The 25,985-nt window shown below is 43.4% G+C and overlaps 1 protein-coding gene across 3 annotated transcripts in view; it reads left to right on the top strand.

The window, feature by feature from the left end:
* LOC111248870 (XK-related protein 6-like) overlaps window positions 1–25,985 on the top strand; it is a 59,662-nt gene that overhangs the window by 16,721 nt on the left and 16,956 nt on the right. For 2 of the 3 annotated variants that reach the window (XR_002672706.2, XM_022801913.2), the window contains exons 2-6: window positions 533–723; window positions 4,167–4,302; window positions 6,712–6,843; window positions 8,149–8,338; window positions 14,053–14,164. Coding sequence is in view for 2 of the 3 variants with exons in the window: in XM_022801913.2 (XP_022657648.1) it covers window positions 533–723; window positions 4,167–4,302; window positions 6,712–6,843; window positions 8,149–8,338; window positions 14,053–14,164 (761 nt within the window). In the remaining variant the exon portion in view is untranslated. The remainder of the gene's footprint in view (window positions 1–532; window positions 724–4,166; window positions 4,303–6,711; window positions 6,844–8,148; window positions 8,339–14,052; window positions 14,165–25,985) is intronic. The other variant, XM_022801917.2, reaches the window with a different exon arrangement.

Below are 25,985 nucleotides of genomic sequence, written 5' to 3'. Positions count from 1 at the left end.
TAGACCGCAGATTTTGGGTAAAAAAAGCCTTTTATTTTGGTAGGGATTCGTGCAGTATAGAGAAATTGGACAACAGCTAATTTTCGCAGAAGCACCGCATTATCTTCAACTACGGCGAGTTTGTTATCTTCCTCTTTTCTGCTAGTACCAAAAATAACGAATGAACGCAAGGTCTATTACAGTTTAGGTGCTCTACCTTGTACATGGTGATACCTGAAAATCGTCTTTGCACAAAGCTCTTAGACTTGTTATAGTATATGTTCACAATAGTCGAATCAATCTCGCGCTCCACAAAAAATAATCAGAATTTTGCTTGCATTGCTTTGTGATTGCTTTAATTCTTGTACTCGAGCTTCTACTACTATGAGGGTCTACGTTCAAATATAACAAGGCGTCTGATCAATACCGATGCCGACAATAATCTAATACACTGTATCTTATATATATATAGGATAGAAGAGAGAAAGTGAACCGCGGCTGGATGCAGCAAAAGCAATGCGTCTAGCCCTCGTTCGTTATAATATACTTTCAGGCATGATGGACGGCATGGGCGAATACGCTGAAGCGGGCGGGCCCGGGGGCTTGTCCGGGCACCCTCATCATCCTTCCATGTCGTCGGCTATGAACTCAACGCTTTCGCGAATCGATCAGCTGATGCGAGATCAAGAACGACAGTATATGACCCTTCCACCGTTGCAGAATCCGGCAGTTAACAACGTCAAGGTACGTTGTTGCCAAATTAATATATGTACTATAGATACGGACGGTTCTGACTATGCGTGAACGCATGAACAGAGTTTACAACACCTATTGCGTTATAGAAATTATGCACAGCTGCAAGTGCCCGACAACTAGACGAAACGCAACTGGCGTTCGTATATAATAGCGATGCCTCTATTTTACGTTTGTTTACCCTCGGTTTTTCTAATCTCTATGGCGTGGCTATAATAGAAAGCACCATCGTTTATACAGAATGTACCGGCTACTACACAAAGTCGAAAAATGAAACGTAGAAGAAAAGTAGCTTCTGTTTCTTTTCAAATGTTACACCGCATCTGAGTGACTGTATCAATAGGCACCAAGCGGCCGCGTTGGTTATTATCCAAGGACGCCTATCGAAGGATGTCTTTTGTGGTCTTATTTGACGAGGTGCGGCTCTCTTCTTCATCGCCTTATAGTAAGAAACGCCAGAGCCTAACTTAAGTCAAGACCCAACTGTCCAAACCCCCTTAAAGAAGCGCATCTGCAAACGACATAGTGATTGGCAAGAGAGAGTGGCTTGTGTCCTTCGTCTGTCCTAGACTTCGATGCGGAGTGAAGATGCTGTTGGGTGGCGAAGTAGCCTTCGCTAGATGGTTTGGCCTGCCTTCTCCTGTCTCTTCTGTAGAAGGAAGCTTAGGATCTGCAGATTTCTAGGCCATCGGAGGGAGGCAGGCAAGCTGTTGACGACGAGAGACACGAAAGAATGATTCTCTTTGGAGGTGGCCATAACCAAGCGACCACGACGGTTTGATGACGGGTAGACGAGTGTTTCCGATACACTCTGATATTATAGTTCAGAGGGAGTGACAAACCGCCACAACCACTCCGACGCCTAGTTTGACATCTTTCCCTTTCAAGGGAGTTACGCTAAACGCTGCTACGATCTTCCTCCGGTCCTACGTGTCCAATGCGTTATAGTCGGGGTCATAGTGGTTTGATCAACAACAGCATGCAGAAATAAGCCACTAAACTGAGATACGTAATCAATAAGGAATCTTTTTTATTTAGAAAATCCTAAACATACAAAACATGGACGGTATAGCCGAGTAGGGAGAAAAAGATAGAAATGGAGGCACAAAAGGTGGATACTTAAATCGTACGACGTTTTGGCTAACGCCAGTCGCACAACTTCATCCAAACTCAATATAAAAGCAAAGCGCATAATGGCGGAGTTGTAGCGTGGCGCATAAGGAAGCACGAAGCCACCAGTATCCCTCTGTCCCTTGATTTGTTTCCCAGCGAACAGGCCTTTCCTACACTGTTAAGTCCTGCACGCTAAAAGTTGGGTTAACAAAGAAGCCTGCTGCCGTATGCTGCTGCTACGGCTCTTCTTGCAGCTGTCGCGTTTTCTGTTATGAATAAGCTCAACAGCATTCGTATTGATTCGACAGACTCTTTTACTGCCGAGCGGTCGACGACTACAGGGACCAAGAATAGCGGCGACAGCAACCGGGACCTGTGCGTGTTGAGACTCTGCCACGAGAAGAAGCGAGGGTCCGAAGTCCTTGGCCACGAAGGCAAGACTCCTAATTTTGTAAGAAGTTGTCCATCCTTTTTATGCGACTCGAACGCCTGTCCAAGTACAGCCGGGAAACGCAGCGCAAACTTTCGGGTGCCATTCATCGGGGACCCCTAGCAGAATTCGTTTTTTAGTCAGCACGCTCGCTTTTTTTCTATCCCTCTAAAAGGAATGCTTGTTATCCATTGACCTTGCCTGATTTTTACCAAAACCCCTCTATATATATAAGAGTTTAAAATTTATTCTCACTAATAATATATATTAGATAATTAATAAACATACCATAAATTTGGAGAAACACACATGCTTATTCTGTCATGATTATTGTGATCGCATTTTAAATTATAGTCGCTCATATTATATTTAAAAGAATCGCACCGCTCAGGTTTTGCGGTCCCCAGTGGTTCCAGATTTCACTTGGTTGCAATTCGAGAGTAGTGCGAACCCGCGTAGATCTGGCTGCTTGTATTGCAAGAGTCAAGCTGAAAGGCAAAGGGAACGATGCAGGCCAGAGTTGAAAAAAGCTTCTCTATCGGCGGGAGCGAGGTATTGAGGAGCGCCTTCCTAAAATTCTGAAAAGTGAGCCACTGGTAGAAGCTAGTACTCGCAAGCCAACTAAACTTTTCCACACGAGTGCTTTCTACTCGTTCGACATCTGACCCGGGCGGGCGAGAAAGCTGCGCCATGACAGGGGTTGGAAGTACTACAGAGCTTAAAACCAAACAGGTCTACAATAAGCATACCGGCTTGGTTTCGGATAGGCCAGAGCCAGATCATCGACTCTGGTTCGGGCAACCTCAAACCGTCAGAATGATTTTAGCTTGATCTGAAGCCTTGATCGAAATCGAAATCCGGGTTACAGCTTCGTGCTCTACTACACTTGACGCGAATATGTAAGTCAGATTTACATGGTCCTTTCATGATTGCGAGTGTGTGAGGCGCCGTAGGTTATAATTATAGGCTGAATACCTTGGTGTGTCTGGCATTCGATTGAGAGCCCAACAGCCGTCAAATATTGAAATAGTCCAGCCTCGACGAGTGCAATATCTCTCCGAAATGGCACCTGTGCATATAAAATGTTCAGGTAGAGCGTGATTATTGTGCCAAGAAACACGGTCTAACACACGTTGCTCGTACGAATCATCTATATTGTGTTTATGTTCTGGCTCGATTGCTACTTCCCCGACAAACTAACAGACGTTACGTCACTGGACCAGAAATAAAACAACACTATGTCTAACAGAGTCTGGCCTCTTCTTCTTGACGTCTCCATGCCGTATGTCTTGACGCTGCAGCACCAACACCTATCAAAATTTACGCTACCAAAAAACAGACGTACGAGCCAGATACGGGCAACGCTCCTAACCGCCAGTACACAAAAGATCTCGAAAATTTTGCCAGATCTTATCTTCTTCATTCTCTTCTAGAGACAACAAGCAGTCTTCGGTTCTTAGGTATTAGCTGCAACAAAGGGCGTTTGACAATTTGAGAAAGGTCATATATAATATATGACTTTTACAAACTGCACATGTTTAAAATGAAAATTCTCAGAGTTTTCCCCTTCCTCTGTATATATCAGTTTTTTTGGGATTTTCGCTCATCTACCGCATTAGCCTATCATTTTGCTACCACGCTGTTTTTCGTCTTAAAGCGGTTTGTGTCTTTCACAGAAATACGATTTGTTGTTTAGCTTCATACTATTATGGTACTAATTTAGTTATAACAATGTTTTTTTTTGTTGTTTTCCTGCTTGTCTTCTAATTCCGCTCACATCGACATGGCTGCCTTTTGGGGATTTGTCCTTCTCCTGGGACAACTGCTGATTTCTGTTGCCTTTTCATGCCTCTCGACAACGATGCCACTCTGCAAACTCGAACTTCAACAGCAGCAACAGCAGTCGCAACCCCAGCGTGACTATAGTTTCGTCGGGGGTAGCGGCAGCAGTACGTATGATTACGCTGGATCCACCGAACCACTACCGACGAACGCAGCCATTAGAAAAAAACAAGATTCGTTTACAGGTAAGTAGCTCCTTTTTGGAGCTAAGAGACGTATGGGAAAAATTGACAAAATAGAGATAATGAAAGCAGGAAGTATTAAGGCAGCGAGAAATAGCATCAAGTCTGAAATGGAAAGGAAGGCAGTGAAACTGCAACTATTGTATATCGCACCTAAGACGACAAGCGATGCAACGCACGACTTCGTACCGCTGAGTACTTGTAAACGAGAAATTTATTGCGCACTTCGTTGTATTATGCATAACGTGAGCTCGCCAGACAGAACTTCAGGATAGTATTTCGGTGTAGCTAAAATAACCAGGACAACAAAAAGTGACAGGAAAAGAAAAAAGCAATTAGATGATGGCAAGCGAACCTTGACTGTCAAATTCTGGCATGCTAGCCTACGAAAATAGATAAACACATTAATAGTTCGAAAGTCACAGCTCACAACAATCATTTCGGGAATTTTTATCGCTATCTGCTAAATAGGAACATGACGATGCTCAAATGAGCAGTATTTGTAGCGAAGTTGCCATCGTTGCAATATAGCCGAAAAAGTATTCCGGTTCAAGTAAGTTGAGCAGGTATTGCAGAGTTACAACATCGGCTTGACTATGTTGGTGATAATCTCAGCACCTCGTCACAGCAAGCCCTGGACGACCACCGAACAGGAATTAGCGTGTCTGAGGTATTGGCAGGAACTAATAGCTGAGAGCACGGACGGCTTAGGCCTTATTTCGGGACAGATACGTGAAGAGCGAGGCAGATTTTTACTCTTCCGTAGTTCCGTCCTTTTCACTATATAAGGACAAAATGCTGCTTTAATAGATAGTCTCTATACCAGTGCGTTCTGTCTATATATATATATATATATATATATATATATATATAAAACACATTTTCACCTTCAATGGTTCATATTTTCTCTCCTAGATTAAGTGTATTGTAAATATCTCTATCAGACTTTTTGAGCCATAGGTAGAACCATTGCGGTGTTCCCCACAAGCGCGGCTTAACAGAACAGAGCTCTATAAATGGCAATTTAAAAAGGGTAAAATGCACTCGAATGAAGGCTGATCTCATGAAATTTCATTGTATATTTGTCTGTGTCAGCCATCATCCGTAACTAATTCAGAAGAGCTATCTGTTTTTTTAAATAACCTTCCTTAAAATCTTGGACATGACTCACCTGCAGTGTGAACTTTGTCCAAGATCTGCGAAAACTTATAAAATGTAGCCAAACTATGAACCACCTATAAACATTTTCATTTACATAATATAAAATACCTAAAAACACTAGGTACACTGAAAATTGGGTAAACATAACTGGGCAGTCTGCTTCCTAAGCTAATCCAAACCTTGAGTTTGTTCGAGAATTTGAATTTCCTAGAGGTGTATACGACAGCTTATAATCAAAGATTAGTAATATCTGGTATAAATAAATTGTCAGAAACGATACTTAGCACGGGACATAGGGGTTCGGAACATTAATTTGTGCTAGTACAAATCAAATTCATCATTCCATGAAAAAAAAAGCAGCGTGAGTCCGCCGATTGGAGTAAAAGATGGTAAGTAAAGCAGACACTTTATGGCCACTACTTTTCGCTAGTGACTGCGAAAAGTTTATTCTGTATTGATCAACGATGTGCTTGAAGTTTTCGCTTAAAATTTGTAATAGCGTGCATGGAGGACTACAGCCTCGGTAAAATCACGCCCAGGATTTATCCTCTGTGATTATACGTGAGGGATATTATCTGCTTTCTACATGCTATATAACTTTCATATGAACAGCTATAGTACATTACGCATGGGTGTTAGAGGTATAGGGTTCAGAGTTGCTTGTCTTGTGAAGTGCCATTTTTTTTTCGAAGAGGCCTGCTTGGAACATATAGTGACAGAACAGTGGTCTTCAACTATCAATATTTCGTTGTTGAACAGATATTGAAATTGGTAAAGAGAAATGTAATTATAATTTATCATTAGCCTGAAAATGGTTTTTTCAGATATACCAGCAGGAAAAGGCAAGTTCCCTCGTTAAGAAGAAACACACTTTGTTCAGTTGTTTTGACGTAAACCTTTTTTCCCATATTCGTTTTACTAATGATGATAATGATATATATATATATATCTTTTGTTAAACTGTCTGTTTAAGAAACTTCCCTCCCGCCTTGCGCAGTACTTTTGGTAGAGGTACGGTAGCATGTAAAACTTCCAAGTTAAATTTGTCGAGAAATATGCTTGTGTCGTATTGAAACTTGTGCACATCAGTCGTTGAGTCAGCGAATCAGTAACATGTAAGCGTGAACTTATCTTAGAAAAAGGTCTTTACTGTGTTCTTATGTTATTTACTTCTGTTTATATCACGGCGTGTTTATAGGCACCTAATGCTCTCACACAGAATTGCGCCATTTTGGCATTTGGTCATTACAGCTTACTCAGCGCTATTTACGGTGTTTTCGCTATTGACGTACTCCTTGGATTTGGCCTCGGACGCCTTTATTTGCTACCTGTTCTACATCAACCATAACCTCATCTGCGCTGGAATCACGCTTGCCTTTACAGGTAACTGTTACACATGTGGATTTAGTGATAGACTGAAGGTATTTGTTTACTCATAGCTATATGGAACTGATATTCATAATTATCAGCAATGTTTGATCACGCAAAAGGACAATATCGGGCGTAAACCTTTATTCTACACGAAGCTGGTCATGTCGAGAAAGAACGGGAACAATTTAATTTCTCGAGAGTTCCTAAGTCCATCGTTGGTAGAGGATTAAAGCAGTGGTTAAATATCAATGATACAGTCATTTTCCAAATAGACGTTGATGTATAAATTTGCAATATAGCTTAAAATATGAGTATACGTTCTGCTTTAAAGTTTGCCCCAGCCTTACTTTGTAACAATGCAGTCCTCTTATTTCACCACTATAATAACCCTTCAAGCGACGGTGTGAAGCTACTGTTTACTAATTCTTCACTTAGCCGGTAAGCCGCTAACTGTAACGTGCAGATGCGTAAAGTAAATAATTTTTTAGGGTTTAAATAGAATTTTAATTTTTTTTTTTGTAATGAAAATATATTGCTTTATATTTAGCTAGCCATTCGGTCCAGTTCTACTCAAAATAAAACTACATATCCATATAGAAAAAAATGGAACTACATACAAAAAAATTCGGATTTTTTTTATTCAATACGAAGTAAATATATTTACATCTTTTAGATTTCATTAAAATAGAGAGTACATACTGATCGAGACAGAGGCACAATTCCAAACCAGAGAAAATGCCTTTTACTGATTTCCTAAAGCTGGAACCTTCATGTTATAGTTCATCCTGTCGTTCCTGATCAATAACTAGCAGGTGAAACAACTCTGTCGAGAACATTTTTTCCGACAATTCGGATCCTAATGCAAAATTGATCGTTCCTAAGGAATCGTTTGCAAGCAGTCTATGGGTTCTCTCAACTAGGCTCAACCCTAAGGGCTACCACGGCTGAATGCTTTACCACTTCAGTAGTCAATGGTCACCTCAGACCTGTTCCTGTGAAAGCCCACGTCGTTCCAGAACATACGCAGGCCCATATTACCTGCCTGCCATTAAGATGGTGGAATTAAGTAAGGATCTGTGTACTGCCGATGTGCAAGTAAGTCTTCGCAGAGCGCGATAACGACGACGAAGTAATGTGGACGACTAGACGACCACTAAGCGATCTGCGCTCGTAAACTGTTTCGTCTTTTTTGACCCCACCTTTATACCGGATTCCTTTTTTTCTATTCACTTTCGCTAGGTTACCGTTTCTTTCGTTCCTTCTTCGGTTTCAATTTACCATAGGCTTTTCTTCTGTTTCTGTTCCTCGTTCTTCCAGTGACCCCATCAGTGATCGTCAACGTATTTTCAGTTCGGTGGTACGTTCAGGACGACAAGGAGTCATCGAAGGCGATGAAAGACTCAACAGGACTGGAGGATACCCCAATGCTACATCGGCCCAAAATGTCGTTATGCGACTGGCTCGTACGGGTCGTTTTCCACCTATTGCTACTTGGTCCGGTCGTAAGGTGAGTAACGACAATAATAGCCATGGTAGCAGCAATAACAGAGGTTGCAAATAATAGTCATACTGATAGCCTGTTTTGCTGTTCGTCTAGTTTTCCTGCTTGTTTGCCCGGTACGTTAGACCTACCATGCTTGCGTTCGGCTCATCGTACTTTTTTTATTGCGAGTTTGCCATGCTTATGGCACCCGTCCTAGAACGTAGTGATCATAGTAACACAGTTAGTCGTTTACCTTGGATCGTTTCGTACTGTCCTTTTTCGTCGATAGCCCCTTCGCCGTCATTATCTTCTTGTCTCCCGACGACTGCAGGCGTCAACAAAAAAAACGAAGTCGGGTCGACGACGCTGGACAGGTCCTCCGAATCGCCGTCCGTTACGGTTTTCCGGGGCACGCTAGCTAGTACTCGCGCGCCAACCTAGCTCCGTTAGAGGCGCGCCGGCTCACGTTTCTTGTTGGTTCGTCTAATCTATGTTGATAGGACGCAGTCCAGGCACGAAGCGTGGAAATCGAGTCAAAGTGATGTCACGAGTGCGGAGTAAGACCGGCTATCCATGGATCTGGTACTGAGCTACGGGATTTGACCGTTCGATTTCACGAACAGAAATGGTGGAAGCAGAAAAGTAACAAAGGTGCAGTATTAGGTTTCTGGTGCAGAGCCGCCTTTCCCTGTACATTGATTACCCTCTTGTGTGATATCATTGGTCGCAGCGTTCTTTTCTTCATCCACATTGACTCGACTGTCTGGTAGCTATCAGGTCATCGTTCTCGAGATTGATGGCCACCTACGTTAGGATGGCGGCGGCTTCATTGCGCACGTAAAAATAGAACCACACGCGCGGAGGACGGAAGTAACAATCCGTCAGGCCCTGTATGGAACAAGTTAGATCTTCTTCATATCGATAATCACATGTCCAGCTTGTGTCAATAGTTGTATATGCCAGCCCTAGGCCACTTTGAGAAACAGATCCATCCAACAGGCTATCGTTTGGTAGGTTAGTTGGAGCTACGATAGCTTATTATTGCGTTGATCGTCAACGTTGTCTGGAAGAGAAAGCTAAAATGAAGATCGTTGACTCTTTGTGAAATATACGGAATTTGCTTTGTACACAGATGCGCAAAATTCGCCATCGAATATGCATTGTACATATCCGGCGGTTACATTAAACTAAGGTTATAGTGGGATCATGTGATGGTTTTCAAGTTGCATCTCTCGACGCAAAGGTCCAGTTGTGATGGACTAATGGTACAATTGCCAAGATTAAAATACTGTCTTAAAAAGAATATACCCATAGAAGCATTCTATTGAACTGCTAAACTACTTCAGTTAATGGAAAAGTTGACGAAAGTTACTAATGAGCCCAAGGCAAATTTGCCCATCTCTAAGCAATGAGGATTCTCACATGTTCGTTCTCACTGTGAAAGTAATGAAAAAAAAAATTTCCAAGGCGGCCTGAAAAGAGTTCTACAGCCAGTGCCGCCAAGGTGGCTGAACAAGACACATGCGAGAGTCGTCCCAAACTATGGATCGACTATTGCCATTACGCGACCAATCGACATTCGGACAGAAGAAACCGCTAGATAGGCAGAACGGGTAACGTTGATAGCTGTCCTGTGGCTGCCTCCGCCATCTCCGAGCCTGTTTTCTTTCCGTTCTCTTAAAGAGGAAATTAGTAAGCTAATGGGCCGGAAACCGTAATCGTGCCAATTGGAGCTCATTTGCGAGAAATATTCGTCGGTCGGCTAGGACTTGCCTGCTCCTCGTGCTGCAGTATTGTGGAACACCGCGTCCCAGTATCCCTGGCCTTCAGCCAGCACTACTCCTTGCTCATGTTTTATCGCGACCTTTTCGTATTCGTCCTGCGTCGGCATACATATTCGCAACCTTAGAGGTCTTCGGCGGTGGTAGTAGAAAAGCTAGAACGTCCCTTGCAAGTTTAGCTATGCCACTGCTCCCCATAATAAGTGCACGGCAAGTCAGTGATTAGCTCAGAGTTTTATAATTTGGATTGGAGCAGTTGTGCTAAAATGGTGTAAAACAATAGAGCTAGATTAAGCCAAGCTGCTGAGTGTAGCCAGATGTTGAGCAAAATTTACTGTGCACCGTTCGTCTAATCCGTGCTCGAAGAAGAATTTTTGTAAAAAATTCATTTTTCTATTACACTCCTTGATAAAAGCGTGCGGGTTGAGCTGAACGTGTATTAAGCCCATTTTGAGTAAATCAGGTTAATCTTGAGAATACTAAGCTTACATTGATAAAACCGGTTATCTTTCTTACTTTTGTGTTTCACCCGGACACTGCACTGCGACATAAGAAACTACACAGTAAAATTATTCCTTCTTAAACTCACAACCCTAGCTACGACTCTCCGGGTTTTTTTTCTTATTCGCTGTCTTTATAACCCAGAAATATATCCTTAACGAATACTCATCCGTATTCTAAAGTCACTGTCAGCAAGGATCGTACTTATATAATGTCTATAATACTTACGGTAATTGTTAGTTTTCCAGCCTAAGAACCATTTTGAATATGAATTTGAGAGAAACCGCCGTTGCTAAATGTCCTGATAATTATGCTCTCTACAACAGGAACTACTATGAACATTTTGAGACACATCTTTTGCGTTAGTAAGTTGAATCAATAGCGACATTCCTAACTACGCAATATACATACAGTTCCATACTCGCATAGCCTATAATTCTTTCGATAAACCCACTGATAGAGTCTGTCTCCAGAGAGAGCTTCTTCACGGTAAGCAAGCACAGTATAACCATGATAATCCGTCACATCCAATAGATTTGCAGTCGCTCGATGATGTGGGTACACGCAGTTGGCATACGTGACGCGCAAGCCGTGCAAAGAACACCGGCGGCTGGTTAGGTGACTGCCCCCTGCTATCTATACGACCACCACTGAACTGCCGGCGACCATGTACGCCATATCCGCTGACTCTTTTCCGGACTCCTATCCATTTTACTCCGTTGCATCTCTTTCGTGAAGCCACCGGCGAGGTCGAACGCGCCACAGCCACTTGGGGGATTTCTTTAAAGCCGTCCAAACCCCACACGCGTCCATTGGGCCCTTATTTCCAGCGATGCCCGAACGGCGCTCCCAGTAAGCGCACTCTACCGAATTCTATGCTCAACCCAGTGGAATGCTGTACCCCTGTGCCAAACCCGTCGGCGAAGCAGCGGTGCACGGAAGACGACGCTAGGGGTAGAGGAGCACTAAGAGACTACTGGCGAGCTCTGTTACGACAAGCGACCAGCTTGGTAGATCGCACAAAGCAAGTGGCCAAGCAACGACCAACAAGCAAGTGGCTCCCTCAGGGCCCACGTCCCCTAGTCGAGAAGCAGGTCGATCAGCTAAACTGCCGGCGCTGACTTCGACACTGTCGGCCTTGCTTCGTACTAGTTGTTACAACTGCTACTTCTGTGGCTGAGTGGAGCCTCATGGGGCAACGAAAGGGAGAGAAGAGATACTTGGGCAGCGAGAAAGCAGAGAAAGAGAAGGTAGAAAAAAGCCACCACAAAGTAGGCGTACCAAGACTGACAAGGCAACAAGGAAAAGGACAAGGTAGTAGTGAAGTTGCTGTTAGAGCTGCCGGTACTGCAGAAATACGTCTCAGCCAACTATTCTGGGAAGGTTAAAGGAGAGAGTCCCCCAAGGAGACCTAAATTACGACCTAAGGACCAAGCCATGGGAGGGAATGAAGTTAAGAAAAGAAGCCATGCTCCAATCTGTAGCTGACTTGACCCGTCGATCTTCTGATACATTGTTTTGAAGGAGGAATAGAAGAGAAAACGGCGACGACGAAACCCAGGATCGGCAGATTAGAATTGTTTGAACAAGTCGAAAAATACGTGCTACGACCTGAAGCTAGGTTAGTTTCGGCCTGGCTGAGTTGAGCGACAACGCCTAGGCGGTGTTCACCGCACCCACAGGCACTCACGAAACAGAGTTTGGAAAGGGCGTTGCTCGAATCGGGACGGACAACGGGAATGAACCGGTCCAGTGCGAATCAAATGAAGGCGAATCGGGCGAAGGAAGAAAGCCCTGAGTCTCGTTGCCGATACCGATCTTTGAGACGGATCCTTTAGATTTTTGTAGGCGAAACGGGTTAAAAGAACGAAACGGACACAGCAGAAAAAAGGACGCTCAAAGACCAAATCAATGGCTTATAGATGACCTGTCCACCGTCATAATGTTATTCCAACTGAAATGAGAGAGCAGAAAACATATAAAGGGGTAACGAAGAGCACAAGATATGCAGAGGACGGTCACATTATTATTGTTAATGTGATTAGTAATAAGTATGCGTTGAGATCCAAAGCAAGTGTTCAAAACTCGGTGGCTTATGATTTTTGAAAAAAAAATATATACATCCTGCTAATTGACCGTAAAAAATGTAACTTATTGGCAGTTTATCGAATATTCTTCTTCATAACTTTAAATAATTGTTACAATTTGTTTGAAAGAGATATTTTTATTTAGTTTCTCGGAAGTCTCATAATTAAAGTGCACTATTTAAAAATATAGGCGATATAATTACTAGAGTGTTTAGGGATGTGAACTAGTTGAACGTTCGGAATACGTTCGTAAACTATAAAAAACGGTAACGCGATTCTTTGTGATCTGCTAGATTGTATAAGCAGCTAAAAAGAAATAAAACTAGATAAATGTCCAAGAAATGAGTCATGAAAGGGAGACGTCTGCTAGGATTACCGATTTCATAGCCGACCAAAATTATTCAAATTGCAAATTTTCATATATATATATATATATATATATATATATATATATATAGGTTTACCGTTAACCATGGCCGTTTACAAATATACATATAAGGACTAAAATCACATGTTCATTTTATACCTAATATATAAAATATATGAGTGTTGTGTACGTATACAACTTATACTTCTGCCATATCCTATACGTGTTTAGGCATAAACATAGGAAATCTTACTGTAAGGCAGGTGCAGTGCTTATCTGGCGTTCTATACCTCGAAATACAATAGGCCTGTCGGTAAGACTGTGGTGTATGGCGCGTCGTTGAAAGAAGATGTCCTGATGTATTTAATCGATCCCAGATAAAAATAAAGCACGCGAACAAATACTAGGTATGAGTGCTATTATTCAAATGGTGGTCTTGATCTAGTTTGGTCCGGTCAGATCCAAGCAATGGCATGCTATGCCAGAATAATGACTGGGCAACGTATTTTTTTTTCTGCGAATCTATAGAACGAATTAGTAACAGCGACAAGCATGGCCATTTTTAGCATTTAGCAACAATTCCTATCCAACTCCAAATTCCATGTAACTCTTATGCCGTTACTGTTTCGTCAGTTCCGAGACAGATAAAACGCGCGTTCGTCGTTCCCTTCACCAGATACATAATCAATACGCCATGATTATTGAGCACATTATAGAATACTAGGCGTACTATTATTGCTATACCTCGACAATAATTCCGCGGCTCAATTTTCGTAGCTGCGTCCGCATCTTTGTTGATAGCCTACCTGGTTGTTGGTGCGGTGCACTTCCTGGCAACGCTGTACTGGCTGGGTACGTCACCGTATTACGTACGACACTTGTGTGTATGCATCGTCAATGTAACTATGTTTTGTGGATAAGGGTGCCACATGGATCATAGTAGTATAATAACGCCATTGACGCTCACAATACGAAAAGGAGTCATTGTGGTCATTTTCACAGGTACTTGGAGTTGCTTGTATACGGAGTGAAATCGCGGCGTCAGGCTCGGCAACGTGGAGAACAGTGGCCATATGCTGCTGTAAATCGAATCGAACAACCAAAGGAACGGCAGGTAGGTGGTTTCAAACGTGTGCTCATATTCGTATTGAGTACGAGTACGGACTAAGCAAAGCGTATAGGCATATTACGCAATATTAATAATGTGACATAATCAAGTAGACCTTTGTCATTATTTCTTGTTTTGTTAGGTTTAGGGTCTGACCGAGGTCATGCAGCGTAAAAATTAAATTATATAATTTAATCGAATCTGCATTGATTTCTAGTTTAAATATTGTTCAGTCTGTCCACGAAATCAAATATATTTGAAAACAAACATCTGCATTGGCTTTTGATCTGCTCCATGGAACTTTTCCTTTCGATTTAATAAAACCATCTTCAACGTCTTGTCAACGGAATACTTTGTGGGCCTGTATGTACAGTGGCCAGACAGATGTCCACAGGTTGCCAAACTTCTCTATTGTTTCCTGCTCGTCCTCGATTTAATATCTTTAAGACGAAATCAATGCAGAATGTAGTCTCAATTAATTATCACCCGATATTTCTTGTATAACAAACAGAGGACGATTGCGGCTTTGAAATATCCATCTATATGCAGAACCGATTCTTCTTTCAAGTGACGCAAGACTATCAAGCTTGAAACGTCTAGCGATGCTGTGAGACCGGATACGGCTACGATCACTAAGGAACAACCAAATCCTGATCTATTTTTTCGTTTTGCCGCTGTTCCAGCTCCGCACGTATTGGTCGAATCAGCCGGAACAGTACGTGGTCAGCGATTTATAGCCCTTTGCCTGCAGATGACGTTGCCGAGAGCCACCAGAGGTGCTTAGAGTGCTAAGGATAAAGGCCAAGGCTGACGATGAAGGTGATCACGTTCTGGGCCGACGGCTTTTTTCCTATTGCTGGATATGACCGAGCGTTAGGAACTGCAACTTGCACGCAGTTTGCAATGCGGACCAGCCAGCGGGTCAACCCAGAAAAGTGTAATTCCATTGTCCGACAAAATTCTGGGTTGAATAATCAAATGGTGGCTGATGCACAAGGCAATAATTTTACGCTAACTAAATCGGATGATCCATACCTATAACTAAAAATGATCTAACTATATAACAGCTTGTTAGAAATGGAAACGTGCTTACTTCCCCCGTACGGATGGTTAAGCCCTGAATATCCTAAGATTCTTTGCAAGACGAAAAGTAGCGTGATAGGTCGCTGGCGATAAAGGCCTGGCGAGATAGTCGCTACAACAGCAAGTAACTACAGGCGGTCCTGGCTGAACAGCATAGACGCTCGGGAGACATTTGCAGCCACACGATTATCCTTACGTTCGGCGTAAAAAATTACAGGTTCATTAGCCTTTGCATTATGCGCACTGGCAACAAGACGCAAGACTACAATAATATTCCATTTTATGCCCTCATTTGTAACATAGACGTGCCATGAACATGGGGCCCTTAAGGTAAAATCCTACTAAAAATAAGTCACTCAAACCCGCTAATGGCGTATCACTACGTATGCTTGTTGTTCCTGCACAATTAGGTATTAATTATAATATAATGTATTCCGTCAAACAGTGCTCACTGATATGAGGCCATACAAGATAATTGCAGACATTCGACTATGTTAGTTAGCTACTCGACTCCTACTACTTACCTACTGGTAGCACTTGCCTGGCCTTTAATATACAATAATTGAAGAGCGACATCGTAAATAAGCCAACCCGAAGCTACCTTGACCGTTGGAATAGGCATAATGGCTATGTTGAAAAGCTATTTTAAGTTAGAGTCATTTATAGTAAATATGTCCTTACCGGACTTCGCACGCGCATAACGGACATTATCAAACGGTTGTGCAGACCCGCGCAATCTGAATCAACGATTTCCTTGTGCTTCCGTCGACCGCTCCTTAATAAACCTATAGCCTCTTTCGACTGCAAGGAGAAAAAGTGGGTACGTGGCCACCGCCGAATATCTAGACGTTAATTCCTTTATATTAACTCTTTTTCAAAGCTGGCAGGTTAAAATTATCTTAGTGAAACTACAGAGCCGTACTGAGATCACTACACCGTCGAGCTCGATATCTTTTTTTGATAGCCTTTATACACAATCTTCGTTCGCCATTCCGCCCATTGAGTTCGTTTTGCCGACAGGACACACACACATGAAACTACTAGCACCGCAGTTTGGCTGTTCACGATCACAGCCCACGACGTCACTGCTTACATGGTACCTTAATTTCAGACCTGCTCCTCTCGTTTACGATTTCGGCTTTCAGAAACAATACTTCAGACACCATGGTTTCCAAAAAATACGAGCAGCTCTCACGCAATGAGACGCGAGCCAAGAACATTTGGAAAAAGGCATTATAGCGATTTGCTATATGCGGATGCTTCGTGGATCTATTTTGATTTAGTTGTAACCTTCTTTAGATACAAGAGACAAAACTGAACGAAGGGATGGTAGACGTAACATCTCGGCGGACAGTGGCTACAAGGAGGGTTATCCAAAAATCCAGCGACGATCCCCCAATTCGCATCTGAATCACGCGATAGATCAGTAGATGAGCCGATGTTAGCTGACCCGTAGAATCGCCGTATCTCCTTTTTGACGGCAACGAAAAGAGGACGCGACAATATGGAAGAATCAAAAGTCTCTTTCGAGGCCGTAGTTGTCGCCGCCGCAATGGTCGCAACAACAATCGGCCAAGGCGACGTCTTAGTTTGTTGTGGGCAAATCTCGTCATGCCGGGTACCGTGCGACACCGCAGTCACGAAAAAACGTCAGATGAGGAAGCTGTGTCTGTACGCGTGCGACAACTCGAAGAGAAGAAGCCAAAGAAAAGATCATAACTGCGTTTACGACAACGACGAAGAAGTGGCTCGGTGGCACCAAATCAATGTTTGCTTAAGCAGAACCGCCTCTCGCCTGCTACCGCGTTCCCCCAGCGACCAGTATCTGCACCCTCTTGATCTGGGAGAAATAAAGAAGCGTAAAGACTCACGGGACAAGCAGCGGTTAGCAGCTAGCCTTCGCCAACCCATTCTAGCCGAGCTGTAGCGCCAGCTGTATTATGCCCTTTACGCTGCCACGAATGCCTGCCATGCATTGGGTTGTCGACTGAGCACCGGAATGTCCCCCACATCCCCCAACGCTGCTTCACGTCTGAAGGGACATCGTTATTTCTCCGCATTCTTTCGCAGCCTTCGGTAACAGAAGTAGCACGAGCCCGACGTTGGAGTGCACTTGGGTGAGATCGTTGCCTTTAGTTATACGCTGGCACCCTCCGGGGTTTTTGCTCCCGCCTCAACCAGTGGCCACACGTCGTTTCCTAGGAAAAAAAGGATCGTTTTTTCTTCTTTTGGTTTTCCTCTTTGTTCTTTTCTACACTTTTATTAAGACAATAGCAACTAGGTTGGAACTGCCTCGGAGGTAGCTGCTGTGGCAGTATTAATATAATGGGTTGCCACAGGCCAGCAGCAACATTCGGCCACTCACATCAATCGATAAGTGCTAGAGGCGCGCCTTCGGTTCGTCGGAGCGCTAGGTAAACACGTCCTCACACAGACCGAGCTTAGTCGTCGCGTGCGCAGCGGCCGTGGGACAGCGAACCATCTTATTAGTGGCTGGGAGGCTGTGAGCAAACGGGCTGAATCTGTGGATCTATCGACCAAAGCGGGTGAGCGGGATAAGTCGATGGGGTCTATTCCTCTGAATAAGGAAGTGCCGGTAGGAATAACCTGTATATTGTTAAGACAGCAGAGAAAACGGTGGGGCTGCGCGTATGAGAGGCCTGTATGTATTTCACTGATGGCTTTACCACAGCTTTCGCAGAACTCAACGTCCGTGACCTCTAATGCTGAAAAGATGTCGCTTAGATGGCTGCCTTCTGCATTTAAAAGCAGCACCGCGGTTAAAGATACATCCCGTCACTCTTCGATTGTACTAGTTGAGGTTTCAGCTAGAGAATGCCTATAAATGATCCGCTACGATGAGATGTATGGAAACTTTTGCTTTACAAAGATTCCCCTGGGTTACCCGAAGGTAGTTGGATTAGAAGGCCTGACCTAGAGTTTGTTTGTTTGTCGACCTATCTGGTTGCGAGCCTAGTTATCGAACGGTGGCGTTTGACTGAGTGCTGAGTTACTAGGCGACCGTCCGCATCAATAAAGCGTTAGGCCAGTTCCTTAAAGATTCCGCTGACAGTGCGATTTTCCTAAATACGCCCCACTGGATACTCAAGCAAGCTTCCTGTCCTGCCTTGTTTGACTTCTTCGTGTGAAACGGAAGAATAGGAAGATTTAACAGGTTTAACTCGTTTTCAGTTTCTTGTGTTTGCCCATCTCTATACTAATGTATTAGATACGTTTAACGTCTGCTTCGGTTGTCTTTGTCTTACTGCGCAGCTTTTGGTAATATCACTACATGTGTACATTATATGCGTAATATTAGCGATATAGTGTACTACGCCAGAATACAACTATAAAAAAGAAAATCCGGTTTTTATGCTAAACTCACAAGAGAAGCATGCCCCGCAAGACACTCCTGTTCTACTCACAAGCTTTTGTAACGTTAAAATATGTTTCATGAATGTCGGATAGTGGGCCAACATGTACCGATCGGTCCTCAGGGGCAAACAAGTTTGATTAATATTGCGCAACGATTGCGGTTTTATGGATCTTCCTAACGGGAGCGCTTCTTTTGCCCTCTTGTACCCCGATCGAAAGCCAAGACAGACGGAGGCTGTTGTATTCAAAGCCACGTCCCATACATCTTACTTTCTAGAGTAATTTGAAAACGTAATATGATGAGGCAAGCGTTTCTTTAACGAAATTCTTCTCGTTGAGCTGATTGAACTAGGGGGTATGCTAGCAACCGGGAAGGCAAGACGGTTTCAGAGGCGGAAATCTTGCTTCTCTAGTTTTCCTTCTGGAGCCGTTCGTTTTCGCGCTTCCCAACTAATGGCTAACTCATGCTGGTATTTGCTTAGTCAAGATGGTTGGCGGCCCTATGCTCTGCCCCGGCCGTCTCCTCGTTTCCAAAGATGACACGGTTGGGTATACTCTTCGATTTCGCACATTTTTTTGCCCACTACTTCTGCCCGCTTTGCTCGCATCCTTATTGTTCTCTTTTTTCGTGCTTTTTTGTTTTCCTCTTTCGTTTCCAAGTTGCGCATTCGCTCAAGTACTTTTCTGATAACTTCCGCCTTGCGTGAGAGGCCGAAACGTGCTATGACATTTACAAAAAACTCTGTACCAGACAACAAGCCGTACGTCGAAACCACATAGCAAGTAACTTACATTAGGACCTACGTAGATTCCTGGTACTATAGCTCCCTATCGGACTGGTCTGTTTGCAGACAAGCAAATTGGTGACGTGATTCGTCCTTGGAAGCTTATGCAGTCACAACTTCATTAATATGAAAAGGTTGGACGCCCCGTTGTTAGTCAGCTTGGCCAATAATAAGCCAACCATGGACAAATGCTATACTACGTAAATTTCCAAATATGTCAGACATTAATAATAACATCGAGTTTTACAAGCTGTAAAAGGCATCCGCCTACAGTCATCACGCACTAACGAATGTTGATACTTCTGGTATCAAAAGGGTTTTTTTAATATCAAAACGACTTTTGTGTAACATCGGTGTTAAGAAACTTTAGAAATAGACAATAATTAATAAGTACTGCATCTTAGTAACCTTGCACGAATGGCTTTAAAAAGACCGCAAGCGAACTTCTTTGATACGCAAGGTTAGTATTTGAAGTAGGTCTAGATATGCACCGATAATGTGCATTAATGTGAAATGTAAAAACAATCAATAAGTCTATTTATTGCTAGTCCAGCATATATTACTATGTGTTTGGAATTTTGTCCAACATAAAAGCCTAGATATTAGGTCATATCTAAACTAACTAGCAAACGTTTTCTTTGCCATTATCGGTAACTCGGCAACGAAACGATTATCTACCGTTTGAAGACGCAAAGTAGAATCTCACTGAGTGACTGTTCAAAGCAACATGAGCTTATTTCATATACTGTCGTTTTAAAATCGGGTCACATATAAAACGATAAGAATACAACTCTGGGGTAGAGAGCATATAATACTCGAACACAAATTATACTATAAATGGCAGCCACACGAAAACAGGCCACGGGTATGTCCTCTATAAAATACTCCGTAGTATAAGCAAGGACCAGCGCTTTCTAATTACGCTCGATTCGGAATTTTACATTATTATTACTATTACGAGGAAAAACTATTGCAAACATCACAGACACAGACATCTCTAACAGCCTTGTGTTTCCTAATACCCCCAAAACTGGCTAAAAGATTAATATTGGCTTAATACCCGCTTATTTCAGTTTAATCTTCAGCGTTTCCTTTACCGTTGCTTTCTATGGTTGCTCGCGCTCTGCTATACTTGGACAGCACCCCATGTTAGATGGAAGAGTTTGTTCGTTTAGACTTCTTGTTCTGCCTTGGCCTCCTCTAGCCTGGCCTTGTGCCGCCTTTATGACTAGGCAAAAACTGATGGTTTGAACGTTTCATGAGCCCGTATACTTCGCGTGGCCTAACGTGTATTGGTAGAATTTGCGTTTTGCTAGAGTGCTGTGTTGAGTTTTGTACCATGATGCGTGTCTGTGTCTGTGTGTAGCAGGAAGCGATGTCCCTTAGAGTATATTATCAGCTAACCGAGCCAGTCCGATTCAGCTAAGTAGGCTACCGGCTGCCGCTCTGCAGCTGCGGCTTCTGCTGCGAGTGGACTGGGGGCTTCAGGATCAGCCGAGGGCATCGTAGCCAACGTCTGACCAAGGAGACCCTCAGAGCTCAGACTCGATATGTCTTCTTTTGCCAACCGACCAATGGTGAAAGGGGGTCCACATGCTGGGTGCCCGGTTATGATACGACCTTCGGTTTGCTGACTAACTGAGGTCACTAAAACCTGACTAGTCAGGCAAGCAAGCAAGAAAAAGCGGTACGGGATTAAATGATGGCTCCTATGGCTTTCCGAGACTAAGTGCGCCCACTGTTGTCACTCTGCACTTTGGAAGGAAGTTAGCATGAGTGCGGCCGGAGTAGCGATCCAGGGACGTGGGCCATCAGACCCATTTCCATAATATGTCGGCTACAAGGCGACGGCATAAATATTTTTACATTTTTACCACACTCGTGGCAAGAAGGGGGGTCGCCAAGAATATGGCTAGGGTAAGTGCTTCGCACGTATCAGTGAAACAAAGAAAGAGGGGATAACTTTAAACATGAGTTCTCAGGAAGCCGCTGGATTGCTGTGTAGATTGTCGCGGCAAACGAACTGAGCAGACTTTACCAAGAGAGACCGAGAGCTCGCTGAGTACATAGAGAAATTTTTGATCCAGTCGAAAACCCGGTCTTAGTCGTTTATTAACTTAGTTAAGGCTGATTTCTTTTGATGGGTAATATATGAGGAGCTGCTAAAGGAAACTTATCCTCGGTTTTCACCGCCGGTGTGTCATCGCTATACGGTGAAGTACAGAAAAGGAACTTTCCATTAGTTATCCATTAAATGGAAAAATGTGCGCAGCAGTGTCCGTATTATATTTTTCACAATCAAGTTTTAAACACTTTATAAATTCATAAGTTGTGTGAGCTCGTTAGTCAGTAATGAGTAAATCGCAAACTCAAGTATAGCTTTTCAGATAACGAGGTCTACACCTGACCAGTCGTCTTTTGACTTATTTTTGCCTGAAGAGGTCTTGCAACTATCGAGAGCAAATAGGAAGGTTAAGCTAGGAGCAGTGATGCTGGGGGCTGGACATGCCAGGTCAATTAACATGAACGAAAACTAGCACCGCAGCGAATGATGAGATTAATATCCCGTTTATTACTGTTTCTTGCTTTTACGCGGGAACACCAGACGAAAGGACTCCTTGCCATCGATTGCACATTCATGAGACAGAAGAGCACAGGACACATCCTAATTCGAAACAGCCAGATCCCACGATGTTCCAAGGTCTGCTATTTCTATCGTAGAAGGCGATTCCGCTTTCCACTTTGAACCCTGGCGCTGACAAAACCGTTGTTTCTCAGCAGTGAGTCGCTCATTAAATTCATGGCTGATCAACTTCGCGACGCAAGCAATACAATGTAGTTACACAACGCTCTTTGGAGAGCTCTTGAGTCATTCGCGTTTCACTTCTAGCCCTTTAGCCAAGGTCTTGTGGGTAATAGATACCGTTATCTCCTATTTGAGTGTGGCGTTTGAAAAGGGTAGAGATGCGTTTCCTTAATTGCATTCGTTCACATACAGAGAGATCCCTGCAGGCACGCACGGGTATGCACACATATAGGTTCACATTGAGTATCGAAGGTTCACTATTGACTCGTATTTACATATATACCTACTTATGTTGATATACACACGCGGCAAGACCTATGAAAAGACGATATCTCGTTCAATGCAGGTCTTGTCAGTGTAAGACATTTCAAACGATCTTAAGTTTACAAGCCAACTATCGGTGTAGGTAGGCTTTGAAAGAGAGCTTCAAGCTTATCGCTATACTCTTCTGTACAAATTGATTTCCCGACCAAGTTCGTTGTTGTTATGAGCAATGAAGCAAACGCTCAGACAGCTAGCCAACCTTCCAGCCCATCGCTTACAGGCGCACTTGAGCTCCACCCTTGACGTGAATCGCTTGCACAAGCCATACACCTCTTGAGCCGCTCACATCTTGCTAGAGGCCAAGAAGCTGCCTCTCTTTCCATAGTTTCCCCTACGACTAACTATAGTTCTGACTGTTCGAAAAGGGCAACTGGCAGACGGTGCCCCAAGCAAGGGGGCTTATATACTTAGTTTCCAATATCCTCTGCCGTCGTTCTAACAGTATCAAACGGTGTAACTTATTCTCCCAAATCCTCTCTCTCGGTTGATCGGCCGGTTGCCCCTCCTCTACCGTCCTGCTTTAAAGTCTCAGGCTATTCGGTCTCAGCAAGATCTGACTGCGAGAAGTCTAGAGATCTGGAAAGCCACACTGCGTCAATTACATGGTTGTCCCGCTCTCCTTCGTCGCGCACCCACCTGCCCCTCAACACCGACGTGTTACTCTCGTTCCATCTGCTAGCAGTAGCAGCCGGTGCCGCCGCGGGCCAGTCCCTTAATGCAATTATATTCAAACAGGCGCGCACCACTTTTAACGAAGTTACTTTTTACTTCGGAGGCCGCTCGGCTTCGAGGCCGTCGTCGCCGCTGACTATCGATCAACCGAAGACTCGCAAAAAGGCCGCTTATCTTCAAACGCCGTTTAAGCAAACAGCTTTCTCGAGTGTCGCGCGTCCGCCGTCAAACTCAGAAAACGGCTCGACATAGACGCTTCTTGGCCTCGCTATATACCTCACTTAGAAACACGTACATATATATACACACGACGTTGCGTAGTAAACCTAAGGTTACATACTATAACCGGTACTTAACCCTTTTTCGGCTTCAACGGTCAACCCAACTCACTGTAGCGAATGACGGTAAACCGAATTGGCGTCGCCTCTTTTTAGCATCTTCGATACCCCTCTCTCATTGAGCTATCATTCACCGCGTAAGGTTATGCGTACGGACCAGGACGCACCAGGTCACGGAGAAAGGGCGTCTGTATATGTGCGCACGTACCCCTATGGAGCAGCCCGTTTAGTCGATAAAAGTGAATGGTCGGCATGGAAAAGGCCTAGAAGAAGCGCAGGAAGGAAGTCGAGGAGTACAGCTGATGCTCGAAACAACCACCTTATTACCACGAAAGCAAAGCAATGCTGGTCGTCGACTACATCGAGACTATTGGGACCACTACGACATCTAGCTCAGCTTGTTGAATCTTACTGCTAGTGAAACTTAGGTATAGGGCTCATCCTGAGCCTGACCAATAGTGCGGTGTGAGCAGAAAGGACTTAAATAACTTTCTAGGCGATAGTCCTGCATGCATATATGATTTGTGCTGGGCTCAATGCCAACTTGGATGGGCAAAAGCGCTGATATTTTTATGAGAGGCTGCGTGGCGCCACTGTGCATTACTTAGCTGTCGGTCCATCTGTACGTAAAGGTGAAAGTCACCAATAAATTTGGCAGGAAACAAACTGACGGCGCCGCTTTTTAATTGTATATATGATGGGGTTGGGATGTGATGGCTCCCTTAATTAAAAAATATAATTGATCATAATATTTTTTTATAGTGAATATGTATATATTCTATATAGGCGACACTGACAAGGGTGAACTAATGAAGAATCTTACCTTGTAAATTAAACAGATTAGAAAAAGCTCAGGTAACAGTTTCATATGTGATACACATATTTTTCGATGCAGATATTTTATGTTAACAACATTCAAGGTCGATAGAACATTTTCGTATTTTTCTTCGAAAAACGTATGTTGTTACATCTTTGGTTTTCCGTGTTTTTCTCGTCGCTATATCCGAGCCCCATTTGTTTCATTTTGAGAATATATTACCTCTGTGGCTTGCCTAGAGATGAGCCTTAATTATATTTCTATACATCGCACCTCAGTCGCGGTATCGCTTTCGAAACGCTCATGACGCGGTAAGGTGACAGTTGCTGCTACTTCAATATGTCGGCTGATATTTACTTCGGCGTTCACAATACTTCCAGCTGGTTTCTTCGCAAGCAATTCTGAATGAACGATCCATTTTGCCACTCAAACTGAGTTGCCTCCGAAAACAGGATACCGTTGGGACGTTATCCAGGTCATCGCATTTCATGACATGGACCAGGATAAATGGGAGGTCTGGAACTCGACACAACAGACTGGTTCATTCTAGAAAAATACGGGAACAGAGGCGAAAGCAGTGGTCGGCGACTATCCTAGGGATCTGTATGCCGATCAGAATAATAATCAGACGTTCGAAAGGTTCGATAGTAACAATAGCAGAACTGCATTGCGCTCGAAGCCCCACCGGTATACAACATATCTATAGACGCTGCCAGTGCCACGGCGTGATTAGGCGAGATAATCGGCTTTTAGAGGCGTAGCTTTTCAGTAGCTGAGTGGGAAGGCTGGCTAAATGCTGTTTTTCGAAATACAACATTCGCCCCCGATTGACAGAAACAGCGAACGATGACAGATGTGCCCAATGCCACACAGGTGCTCTTATTTATACATCAGTCATCTAAAATACGCCTGCTCGTTGTGGAATCGCGATGAGCTCTCAAATAGGTGGTATCGAGGATGTCTTTTATCTGGAAGCTGTTAGATGTGAGTTGGTTGTAAAAGTATTAGCTAAAATCTTCGGCTGTATTATAACTAGGTACTAAAAAATTCTGAATTCTTATTTATCAATAGAAATATTATCGGCAAGCCAATATAATGCACAGCGGCAAAAAAAAGCGACCACAACTTGATAACTTTGTATGCATGTACGTACACTTAGGAAGGCCATCTTATGGTTTTTGTGCATCTACTAAAAGGTCAGCATCTAATACATCGGGTTACACACAGACTACATGTTGGACCAGGGCAATATTATAGGAACTTTTAAGTGGCAGAATAACGGAATTTTATCTAAACGAAATCTACTCTCCAACCGGATATTATCAGAACGACATAAAACATAAGGCAATCTAACTGCGTTAGATACGACCACTGATCTTCAAGTACGAAGATTTGGTACTACGTATGCAGTGTAATAGGTAGACGTAATATCATTAGTATCATAGTGCATATTCGAAATATGTCTATATATTTTTATCATATATGCTACACAGTACGTGCGTTAAATAAAATTGATTTTGGTTATAAATCTCCGGACCAGAAATACTCTCTGCCAAGCGATAACGTTCATTCCAATCGCTCATCTGTCTTGAGCAGTAGCGATCAACTACTACTCGTTTTCAACCAT

This window comes from Varroa destructor, unplaced genomic scaffold, assembly GCF_002443255.2.
Source record: "Varroa destructor unplaced genomic scaffold, Vdes_3.0 BEIS01000004.1, whole genome shotgun sequence".
In the NCBI taxonomy this organism is placed as follows: domain Eukaryota; kingdom Metazoa; phylum Arthropoda; class Arachnida; order Mesostigmata; family Varroidae; genus Varroa; species Varroa destructor.
The sequence above is the reverse complement of the archived record's forward strand: the minus strand, read 5'-3'. Positions and strand labels throughout refer to the sequence as shown.